General features: G+C 46.6%; 1 protein-coding gene across 28 annotated transcripts in view; it reads right to left on the bottom strand.

The window, feature by feature from the left end:
* LOC115173472 (microtubule-actin cross-linking factor 1) overlaps positions 1-12014 on the bottom strand; it is a 259398-nt gene that overhangs the window by 16166 nt on the left and 231218 nt on the right. For 19 of the 28 annotated variants that reach the window (XM_029731573.1, XM_029731575.1, XM_029731576.1 and 16 more), the window contains 19 exons: positions 11957-11965; positions 10766-10991; positions 9662-9888; positions 6424-6546; positions 6183-6284; positions 5878-5979; positions 5734-5745; positions 5459-5632; positions 4910-5065; positions 4356-4553; positions 3864-3992; positions 3360-3548; positions 2743-2898; positions 2162-2368; positions 1897-2016; positions 1555-1724; positions 1076-1235; positions 622-816; positions 77-349 (listed from right to left, as the gene is read on the bottom strand). In XM_029731573.1, the coding sequence (XP_029587433.1) occupies positions 77-349; positions 622-816; positions 1076-1235; positions 1555-1724; positions 1897-2016; positions 2162-2368; positions 2743-2898; positions 3360-3548; positions 3864-3992; positions 4356-4553; positions 4910-5065; positions 5459-5632; positions 5734-5745; positions 5878-5979; positions 6183-6284; positions 6424-6546; positions 9662-9888; positions 10766-10991; positions 11957-11965 (2928 nt within the window). The remainder of the gene's footprint in view (positions 1-76; positions 350-621; positions 817-1075; positions 1236-1554; positions 1725-1896; positions 2017-2161; positions 2369-2742; positions 2899-3359; positions 3549-3863; positions 3993-4355; positions 4554-4909; positions 5066-5458; positions 5633-5733; positions 5746-5877; positions 5980-6182; positions 6285-6423; positions 6547-9661; positions 9889-10765; positions 10992-11956; positions 11966-12014) is intronic. The other 9 variants (XM_029731581.1, XM_029731580.1, XM_029731556.1 and 6 more) reach the window with 3 other exon arrangements.

Genomic DNA, 12014 nt, shown 5'->3' with positions numbered 1-12014 from the left:
TAAAAATCTTTACCCCCCCTCCCATCTTTCTCTCTCTATACATCCCTGTCCCGTTAATCCTCTCTAGCCAACCTACCTCTTCGAAGCGGGCGCGGATAATGGTAATCCAGTGTTTGATGGTGGTGATGCAGTCGGCCTGGCACGCGGTGAGGATGGCCTCGCCCTGGCCCGCTGCCCGGTTCACGTCTGTCCTCTTCTCCTCCACCGTGGCCATGAAGTTCCGGTGGGTGTGGAGCAGCGCCTGCAGAGTCTCCGCCTCCTCGGGCAGCACGCCACGGAAACGCAGCGTCTGCTCCGCCTCGGACAGCCACTCCAGCAGCAGCTGCACCGCCGTGCGGAACTCCTCCGCCTGACAGAGAGGGATGACAGAGGGAGGGATCATTAGAAGGCTAGAGAAAAAGGTTTGCAGTTTTATTGCGCTTTTGCAGCCCAGTTGAAGCTTTTATACGCTATACTGCTCTTCCACAGACAGCGCTAACGAAAGAAAAGACGATGGACTGAAATGATCTGTATCTTTACATTAAATGATCATAAAATTCTAAGTCTTGTAACTTGTAAGTATTGTATTAATACATAAAAACAGAAATGGCACAACCCCTTGGCTTCTTCTTCCCAACTGACCTGTTTGAGGGCCTGCTGGAGACGGGTCTGCTTGGTGACGGACAGGGCACAGACTGTGTCCCAGCGGTTGCTGAGCTCTTGCAGTTGAACTTTGACCCAGGCGGTGTCGTCGCGGCCCGTCTCCATCAGTTCTCTGGCTGAGCGCTTCAGGGCGTGGACACTAGTGGTCCTCTTCCCCAACTCCTTCTGGAAGGCCTGAGGAGACAAAACCAAACAGAGGTCAAACAACATGGAAATAGTGTTGACCTAAACATAGAACACGGGGTAAAATATGAAAGAATATATACACACTACTGCACATTAGTCCCCAATGGGTCAAACATGATTTTTTTTTCATGTTCACATTTAAATGGGCAATGAGGCGCTGGGCCAATGTGAGCATAGACTTTTTTGTGGATTTCCTTTTTTTTTTACATAACCGATGGTAACCAATAGTCATTACATAAATAAATACCTTGTGTGAGTCCATGAGGTTGGAGACCAGGTCCAGGTCTCCGTGGACTGGCAGGTCTTCAGCCAACTGGGGTTCTACACGGTACAGCCAGTCCACCAGGGCCTGCAGGGCCTCCGCAAACTGACCTGAGAACAGCAGGGCCTCCTCCAGCTTGTGTTGCCTGGATGAGCGACGGAGAAGGAAAAAGTAGCTATCATTATATGAACTTTGCTTTTATGATCCAGGATTCTATTTTGGCAGCGGCCTGGAGAGCTACTGGGTTTGCAAGGTTTTGTTCCAGGCCTGCTTTAACACGCTTGTTTCAAATAATCAATCAATAATCCTGGGGTTCAATCAGGACCAGAATTAGCTGAATCGGGTGCGTTACTGGACTGGAACAGAAACCTGCACAATCAGTTGCTCTGCAGGACTGGAGTTGGAGAACCGTCCCATAATAGCCATTGTAATAAAGCATTAGGCGTGGAGTTTTCCCCCCTCACCTCTCCACACTCTTCCCACAAACGGTGTCCCACTTGTCCCTGACCTCCCCCAGTAGGTGGTCTAGTTTCTGGGTGTCTTCGGGCAGCATGGCCTTGTCCCTCATGGCCTTACCAGACCTCACTGTGGTGTCATACACCGGCTGCTTCGAGCCCAGAGCCTTCTGAAACTCCTTCGGGCCGGGAGGAGAGAGAGGGGGATTTAGTTAAGGTTACCATGTCGTACAGGTAAGAGGATCTAGATTAGGCAGCCTCATCATATGTTGTCTGCGAGTATCATACAGATCCCGATTATTTCCATGTAAGACCCACGCAGTGAGCTTTAAAGTGAGACTCCTACTGCACCTTGTGTTTGGTCAGTTGTACTTTGATCTTGTCTGGTTCGTTGGAGATCTCCAGCTCTGAGTCTAGCCGGCTCTCAGCCTCCTCCAGCCAGTCAGACAGTTTCCTCCACGCCTCATGGAACTAGAGGGAGGTCAAGAGAAACTGGTTGATCATCTCTAACTGATGTGTGCATTCTGGTACAAAATGGCTGCCATATATCATCCATTCAGGTGCTGCATACTGGTTAGGGTGAATGCCGTAAAAAGGACCAGTACTAGTAGGGTACCTGCTTGGCCCTCTTGCGGGCCTCGTCGAGGTGTCTGCCACGGTCCAGGGACCTCTGCACCAGCTTGTCCCAGCGGGCCTGTACACTCAGCAGCAGGTTCTTGATCAGAACCACGTCCTGCTTTATACTGGCGAAACGCAGCTGAGAGCCGGCCTTCTCCAGGGCCAGCACCTGCTCCCTGTGGGTGTTCACCTCATTCACAAACACCTGGGGGGGGGGGGGGGGGGGGGGGGGGGAACAGAGAGAGACCGAGAGCGTGTTAGGAACAGAGGGAGACCGAGAGCGTGTTACAGTTGAATAAGTCCCTTGTGACAGCCTTAACATTAAATTGATTAGCTGATTTGGTTCTGGGTGACATGGCTTCAGCTGTACATGCAGATGCAGATCAGCACATACCAACAAAAAGGGAAATGTATAAAGTCTGCAAAATGTCAACTTACATTTATATAAAATACAGTCAAGTATATTCCATTCTATTCCATGGTAACTACTCACCGATATAACCCCACCTACCATAGAAATGAATGTCAATCACGCATAACATAGGATCTCTATACTTCCACGGTGCCTAAACTGCCTACCTTGTGTTCGTCTATCTGAAAGAGGACGGTGTCCAGGATGAGGGAGGGGGGCTGGGCCATGTTGAGGGTCTGCTCTGCCTGGGTCAGCCAGTTGATGGTGTCCTGGAGGGAGGACTGGAACCCTGTGGCCAGCGACACCGCCTCGTCCAGCTTCGCCTGGAGGGGGGGGGGGGGGGGGGCAAAATAGTCAGTGAAAGGTTTGATGGTAACATATACTGTAGATACAGCTCCTATGTAAAACTATGTTTTTTATAGTCGAGCTTTGAAAATGTAAATTGTATTACTTTGAGTTAAAACCTACCAAGTAAATACACGAGTGGAGCACTTCAAATATACATATAGAAATGAAATATTCATGACTTTGCGTTAGGTGCTTGTTTCTCAAATTAGCATTCAGCTCTAAGCTACGCAACAATGACATTTTCTGAAGGAGCTCTTAGAGAGAAGATTCCGCAACCTTTGGAGAAAAATGGAAGTAAATAAAAAGCTTCTTTATTGCCACAAGTAAAAACCAAGGTGTTTCGACTTTTGGCTTCTTCAGGTTTTTTAAAATAAGTATCAGAAGGAACTCTTCCTCATAGCTCTTCATGTATCTAAACAGAAGGTTCCTCTCTCACCCTGCGGTCGTCCATCTTGGTGTTCAGGCTGGCCCACTTGCTCTGCAGCAGGGTCAAGTTCTGTTGGGTCTGGGTCGTACCAGCTCCGGGGCCACCCTCCTCCCCCCCGCGGGAAAGCAACATGGACTCTCCCGCGTCCAGCAGCCGGTTGTACTGCTCGGCGCGCTGGGCCAACTGGGTCTGGAGCTCCTATAGAGAAAGAGACACACATATTTCCAAAGGAATTTGATACTTTGAGGATTCACCCAATAACAACAGGTGTTACATAGACGTGCATAATACATAACCTAACACACCCGTTACACATGGTTAAAAACAACTTATATACAGATTAGATCGTAGATTGTACAGTGAACGAGTATTGTACATCGTATCTAGTGTATGTATGGCCAGGGTGCAGTGTCATAACATGTATCTCCATTAGCATGTGTTTTCTCCATCACATCATATCTAGTGTATGAATTGGCAGGCTTGCAGTATCATAGAATGTATCCCCAGTATTACCAGGTGCTGCTGCAGCTGCTCCCGGGCCGTCTCAGGCAGGCCACCTGTGGGTTTGGCTGCAGACAGCTGGCTCTCTGTCCTCCTCAGCCACTGCAGGAACTCCTCCAGCTCACCATGGAAACCCTCCGCCTGGGGAACGAGGGACAAGGAGGGGAAGAGGAAAGCGGGAACAAGAGAGGAAGTCATGAGTTGTGCGTTAATGGCAGTGCTACTGTGTCGTTCATTCACTTGCCCCGTGGTTTTAGCTTAATTAAGATTAAGTACAATATTTAAACTGTTACTTAACTGGGAAAGAACACATTTTTCTAGGGAGACCTGATAATCTTATTTGTACAAGTTGGAAACCCGTAATATATAAATATAATTACAGGGAGGGGTAAGACGAAATGGATAGAAATGGTTTCATTCTTTCTTTTCGCTTAGTTCAGTTCAGTTTAACAGTACTCATACTGTACAACTCTTCCCTGCCCACTCCTCCTGCATCCTTCCTACCTGGTGCAGTGCGGCCTCCAGTAGTTTCTGTCGGTCCTGGGTCTTGAGTAGCAGGTTCTCCCAGCCGCGGTTGAGGTGGTCCAGCTGGTCGCGGAGGTGGTTGGCCTCGTCCCCGGGACTGGACTCCAGCAGCTCAGCCCCCGCCGTGTTCACCGTCTCCACCGTGGACCGATGGGACAGCACGTCGTTCCTCAGCACCTGAAAGAGAGCGAGGGAGGGAGAGATGGAGGGAGGGTGTGTTGGTTACACTTCTCCAATGCAATAATTGATGTGAAGAAAGCATTCTGGCACAAAATGGCTGCCATGCATAATCTATAAGGGAAAATAACAGAAGTGAGGCTGATATGGAGGGGAGATTGAGGAGCGGTGAGCGAGGTCGAGATAGACTAATAAAGCCGTTTTCCTGATGGAGAATCTCCATTGAAAGTGCTTTTTAGTCCAGGATTGGCTTAATATGGGTCTCGGAAACTGGCCGTTAAGAGTCTAGAAATGAAAGAAGAAAAGGAGTGTTGGGTAAGAGTGTGGAAGGGAACGCTGTAGAGGGGTAGACGTACGTGGTGCTTGGCCAGTTCTATCTCGATGGCCTTGGGGTCAGAGTTGATGGGTCTCTGCGTGTCCAGGGTGGCGTGGGTGTGACTCAGCCAGGACTGCAGCTCAGACAAGGCATGCTGGAACTGACCCAGAGCCAGGAGAGCACCCTCCAACTTATGCTGTAGGAAACAGAACGGGGAAAACAGCGCTTCTTCATTAATCACGTAACACTGAATTGCGTTGCAATCTGTAATCTATTGTACATATCTGAAGCGTCAATTCATTTGAATATCATCACAACAACTTGTAATGGTAGAATATATTATGCATGTGTAACCATAGAAAGAGAATGCTTATTTCTATGTGGGTAACTGACAAAGTTGATTTGGCAAATATAGGGTTCCCTATAAGAATGTAGCGCTATTAGCCGACAGTGAGTTTGAGTTCCAGAGGACTGGAGGTCTGAAGCCGTTCATTTAGAGAGGGGCAGCAGAGCTACTGTAGCTACTGCCCCTCCTGTACAATAGTTCAGGAGCCACTGGACGCAACAAGTCAATGCATAGTTTGTGTACCTGTCTGTGAGTGATCTTGTCCCCCAGGTTGTCCCAGAGGTGTCGGAGCTCCGTGATGGGCTCCTGGATCATGTCTCTGTCGGTCTGGTCCGAGACCTTCTTGAGCAGCAGCTCCCCCTGGTGGCATAGCTTCTCCATGTCTATCTGCTGCTGGTACACCTCCACCTTGTACTGCTGCTCACAGGAGGAGAGGATTCAGGCCTGCACTCGCTGTTTGCTTATCATTAAAGTGATAGTTCACTTTTTTTTTAACCAAGAGCGTATTTTTGACTTACCGAGAATGTTATCTTGTCGTCAAAACCGTTTTTTAAGAACAATAAATATTATAAATATTTGTAGGATGATAAAAACATATTGGAATATAGTAAGTACACCATCTATATCAAAGCTACATGACAAAAATCGATTATGATTCAAACCTTGAGCTCTTCGATCTGCTGTTTGACAGTTCCCAGATCAGTGCCCACAGTGGACATGTCACACAGCTTGATCACTGCGTTGTCCAGGTAGTCAAACATGCTCTGCAACACACACACACAAATTAGTCAAATCTAACTTCTACAAACTATAATGACGATCGAGGTCCTGACACTTCCTCTACTTCATGACAGATTTACATTTCCACTAAGCATCTACTTTCCTAAAGAACTTGTGCAATAAATACCAGATTATTTAACTATCTGACATACTGAGCTGAAACAGCGATGCATTCTGGGACACTGACCTGCAATGCATCCTGGTACTGCACAGAAGCCGTCATGGCCTCCTCCAACCTCTCCATCCTCTCTCTCCAAGTCCGGTTCAGGCCTTCCCAGGCGGCATTCATCTGAGAAACGGATAGAGCAAAGGAAGAAGAGAGGGAAGATAACACAAACGCAACAGAAAATGTCGTCAGAAAACACCATGCACCGAGTCCATTAATGATTATGTTCTTAAAGTTGGCTGCTATCCTGTACTCCTCTCACCTCGTCGATGGTCTTCTTGACCTCAGGCTTCTCTGTTTCTCCACAGGCGAAGATGAGGTCAGCCCCAAGGGTTCGTACAAACTCCAGCTCCTCCCTCAGCCCGTCTGTCTCGGCCTTGATGGCCTGATGAGAGAGACAGACACACAGACGGCATAGTTGGACAGATCAGATAACCCAACAGTCATTCCACTCATCAGTAACTACCTCTGCATATTCTCTCCCCTTCCTACCTCTGAGCTAACTACAGTACGCAGTTGTAGGTCGCAGTTGTAAATGAGAACTTGTTCTCAACTAGCCTACCTGGTTAAATAAAGGTGAAATAAAAAATACATAAGAAGTACAGCGATGGAAGAAGTACCCACTTGTCATACTTGAGTAAAAGTACAAAGAGAAAATGATTCAAAAGTGAAAGTCATTCAGTAAAATACTACTTGCGTAAAAGTCAAAGTATTTGGTTTAGAATATACATAGCCCTTTCCACTCACAGCTCCAGTCAGCCAGTATACTGGTTGAAAAAGGCATGAAAAAGAAGACGCCCCGATCCCGCCCTCTGATTGGACTACTTTTGCACATGAGTTGTTGTCTGAGTGAGGGAACGGCTGTAAACCGAGAGGAGGCGGATGTCCTCTGAAAGACGAGACGTTATATTAAATGCCACGTTGATGTCATACTCGTGTCCCCAGGAAGAGTAGCTGACGCTTCTGCAAAAGCTAATGGGGATCCAAATAAACACAAGCAAACCGCACACCCACGGGTCCAGACGTGCACTTTACATTTCCATAGTTGAAAACCCATGTCATATACAGTATCGATGTTTATGATCGATATGTTTGGAGGCACAGTTACAATGATGACGTGCGTTATAACCTGGCTCGTCATGGACAGAATCGGCCCGTTTGCCGCATCACGAAGACAATTAGCCGCGGAACACTCACTCTATGTACACCACAATTGAAATCCGTTTGTCTGACGTGCCTTTTGAAAGCCTAACAGTAGAAGATCATATTTTAACTTAGCTAGCAATGTTGGCAATAGAATAAGCTTTCAAATGATGCCCACCTGAACCAGATTGTGATTTTTTGGGATGGCATAAACAGTAATTGTGTGATGGTGGGGATGCAAGGGTATGTTCCAAACAAAAAAAACACAAGTGTGCTTGCTTCAGTTCCTCAATGGCACAGCTAGTTGAAGGCTCTTTCCTTGAGTCATAAAAGCGCATTGAAATTACTTAGGAACTGTGCACAGTTCAGAGAGGTGTGCGACAACTCTGAGAAACCAGTTTGACCTCTCACTCAAACCCTTGTCAATTGTTTATTCTCATCTTGAACCAACTCCAGAATTTCAATGAATATTCTTATTGTGTTTTTCCCGATTTCGTTTTTGACAAATCATGCGAAAAGTACAGTTAAGTTCTAGTGTACAGTCAAATAATCTAGTGTGATGTTTGGATTCAGTCTTGTGTGAGGTGAACTGTTGTGTCCTCACCTTGGGTGTGATCATTTCCCCATAATCTCCAAAGCGGTCCCTTTCAATTGCTACCATGGTCATGCATATGATTTTTATAGTTCTTCTGTTAGAAACAATACAATTTGGCCCTATCCTTATAAGCCAATCCCCACCAGTGTAAGGGTTTAATTATCATAAGTAAAAAGACAATACAAAAATATACTTAAGTACCAAAAGTAACTTCTCTAAATCCTTTCAAATTCCTTACATAAAGCAAACCAGACAGCACGATTATTATTGTTTTGTATTTAAATAACGGATAGCTAGGGGCACATTCCTACACTCAGACATCATTTACAAACCAAGCATTTGTTTTTTTAGTGAGTCCGCCAGATCAGAGGCAGTAGGAATGACCATGTGTTCTCTTGATAAGTGTGTGTATTGGACCATTTTCCTGTCCTGCTAAGCATTCGTAAGAGTACTTTTGGGTGTCAGGGGAAATGTACAGTACGGGAGAACAGCAGAATTATCAATTGTAAAAAGTATATATTTTCTTTAGGAATGTAGTGGATTAAAAGCTGTCAGAAATATAAATAGTAAAGTAAAGTACAGATAAACCCCAAAAATACACAAGTAGTACTTCAAAGTATTTTTACTTAGTTACTTTACACCACTGCTACAATAAATACATTGCATGTTTCAAACAGAAGCTATAGACTGTTACATAGCTACTAACATGCTAGCACCATTCCTTCACATTTCTCCTCTTTATCTTCACTACTCCTTAATATACTATTTTTCTTACACACACACACACACACACACACACACACACACACACACACACACACACACACACACACACACACACACCCCCCCCCCTCTCTCTCGGTGCTGTTTTCTCCCATATTTCTACCTCAAGCCTTTATTCCTCCACATTTGAACGTCTGAATATCTTGCTATGCTTTCCTTGTACAGTGCATTTGGAAAGTATTCAGACCCCCTTACTTTTGTCACATTACAGCCTTATTCGAAAATTGATTTAATTATTTTTCCCTCATCAATCTACACAAAATACCTTCTTGGTCACCTCCCTGACCAAGGCCCTTCTCCGATTGCTCAGTTTGGCTGGGCGGCCAGCTCTAGGAAGAGTCTTGGTGGTTCTAAACTTCTTCCATTTAAGAATGATGGAGGCCAATGTGTTCTTATGGACCTTCAGTGCTACAGAAATGTTTTGGTACCCTTCCCCAGATCTGTGCCTCGACACAATCCTGTCTCGGGGCTCTACGGACAATTCCTTCGACCTTAAGGCTTGGTTTATGCTCTGACATGCATTGTCAACTGTGGGACCTTATATAGTCAAGTTTGTTCCTTTCCAAATTATGTCCAATCAATTGAATTTACCACAGGTGGACTCCAATCAAGTTGTAGAAACATCAAGGATGATCAATGGAAACAGCTACATTTTGAGTCTCATAGCAAAGGGTCTGAATACTTGCAAAAATGTCTAAAAACCTGTTTTCGTTTTGTTATTGTGGGGCATTGTGTGTAGATTGATGAGGAACAATGTGTATTTAATCCATTTTAGAATAAGGCTGTAAGGTAACAAAAATGTAGAAAAAGTTGAGTGGTCTGAATACTTGGCGAATGCAATATTGTTGCTACAAACATGCTCTATGCCTCCGTATCTTTCTCTTCCACTTTTCTCCTCCCCCTGTCTTTCTATAACCATTATCCCCTCCCTCCTCTCCCCTCTCTCTCTGTAACCCTCCATCCCCCTCTCCACACATACCTCTGCCGCCTCTATCTGCTGTTTGATGAGTGAGGGGTCCACCCCGGGGTCCTCCAGCTCCCTGACGATGTCCTGCGAGTCACGGAGCGTGCTCAGTAGCGCCGCCATGTCGGCCCAGAACTTCCCAGCCAGGTCCAAGACGTCCGTCAGCTTCCCCTCCCGCTCCTCAGCCCTCTGCCGGATCTCATCCCACAGGGAGCGCAGGCGCAGCAGACGGGAACGCACGGCTGGGAGGGGGAAAGAGGGCGGTGGGAGAGGTGGGAATGAATCGGGAAGCGTGGTGTTATTTGTCCACGCTTGAAAGGACAGAGTTGTCACTATATGCGATTAGCATTGTGGAGATGGACGGAGGAATTATATGAAGACGAGTTATTATTAATTATTGTAGCCCTGAACCTAACCATACCATTACGACAAATAGCTTATCATTTCTGATGTTATTGCTGCTTTTGACCCTTCTAACATGGCCATCTAGTGACTAGCTCTCAACAAGTGGTCTTTTAGAGCCAGTCAGTGGGCTACACTCCCACTCCCACTGCATAGAGCACTCATTCATAGTTATGAAGTGAAGTACTGAGAAATGGATGCGGACGGGGCGTGTCAAAGCTGGAGGGCTTTGAAGCGGGGGCGGTGGCGCAGTCACCATGTGTGCTGGGAGTCATCAAAAAGGTCACGCGTTTGTGAATCTGCGCCTTTGTGTTTCTGGGCATCTGATTTTTATTTATAAAAATAAAATAAAAATGAGACCAATCAGGTTTGTCAGTGGGATCATTGCAGTACTGTGTCGATGTGAGCATGCATTGTTTGGAGTCATTGAGCTGACGCTCTTATCCAGAGCGACTTACAGGAGCAATTAGGGTTAAGTGCCTTGCTCAAGGGTAAAACGACAGATTTTCACCTAATTGGCTTTGGGTTTTGAACCAGCAACCTTTTGTTTACAGGCCCAATGCTCTTCAAGTCCAAGGTACCTGCCGCTCTTATGAGTAACAGTCTCTTGTGTATGAGTCATTGTGTATGAGTGTGTGTGAGACGTATGTGATGTTGGTGTGTACACAGTAGGTACACAGTAAGGTCTCTCTATCTTTGTGCGTTTCAGGCACCCACCCTGAGCGGCAGGGTCGTCGTGGGCTGCTCTACTGATGAGCTCCTCGCCGCGGGCACACAGGGCCGAGAAGGAGGGCAGCAGTTTGTCCAGCTCCAGCCCCGTTGCCTTGTGGTCGGCCAGCTGCTCCCGGATCTTATCTGCCTCTGCTGCCACGGGAGGAGGGGATCGGAGGCGCTGCACGGCCCCTTCCAGGGTCTCCAGCAGGGGGTCCATCTTGTCGTGGAACTGGGAGGAGAAGAGAGAAAGGGTTAAGAAGAGGAGGTGGGTAGTGCGGCTAATCGGTGATTTAGGCTTGATCCGGCAATGCTGTCCGGAGGCGCCGTACGGAGGGTGTGATGCCATCGCGGAGCCTCCGAAAGCCAAATCGAGCTCCATGCGGCGATGCTGTGCGCCTCCCAGTTTTTGTAACAACGCAGAGGGCTCCCATTAAGCTCCGCATTGACATGATTGGTTGACGGTAGGTAGGGGCGGGAGGTCCTCAATAAACACAAACTCACTTCCTTGACAACAGCTCTGCGAAGCTCAAGAAGTATGAAAGCCCTGACTTCTGCAGAGGTTGTACGGCAGTGAATACTGTACGGCCACTGCAGACGTCGGATTGACCACGCAGCGACTAAGGATTTGTTCTTCTTATTATACAGACATTTATATGCATACGGAGGGGAGCGGTGACATTTTGAAAACGCAGAGATCTTACCAAAAAATACCATGCCATTTTGGATACTTGGAGGGGCATGAGATGTGGGAGTACTATAGATGTATTTACTATACATTAATAAAGTTCACTTAGTTAGGAATACTGTGCCCAACTTTCAGTCAGCACACATTATTGCCACAGCCTCACTAAGTGGTTGTTGATAAAGCTTATATGGACGTTTTTTGGTAAATAACTGCATTTGAGCAATGTCAAAATGAGTAACATGGACCGGAACAGAGAAGAGGGCATACCTCGAGTTGCCAATTGCCAAACATATCAAAACACACTAACTGGGAAAGAGGAGAGGCATTGGACAAAGTATACTTGGGAGTTAGAGCAGGTTGTCTAAGCCTAGACACAAGGTTCACGCAGGAAGGAATTCTAATAACTAACAAACACATTTCTGCAAGTTGTGCCATTTGGTGTGTCAATACATCGGAGTCAGTACTATGGCTAGTAAGTCACGTTGTGGTCGGTCAGTCGGTGGTCTTACCTCTACCAGCTGGGTGATTGCCGTGAGAAGTGACGACGGATGGAGGAGACGGTGGGTC

The sequence above is a fragment of the Salmo trutta genome, chromosome 34 (genome assembly GCF_901001165.1).
Source record: "Salmo trutta chromosome 34, fSalTru1.1, whole genome shotgun sequence".
NCBI lineage: Eukaryota > Metazoa > Chordata > Actinopteri > Salmoniformes > Salmonidae > Salmo > Salmo trutta.
Note: the sequence above shows the minus strand (reverse complement) of the source record. Positions and strands in the feature narration are given on the sequence as shown.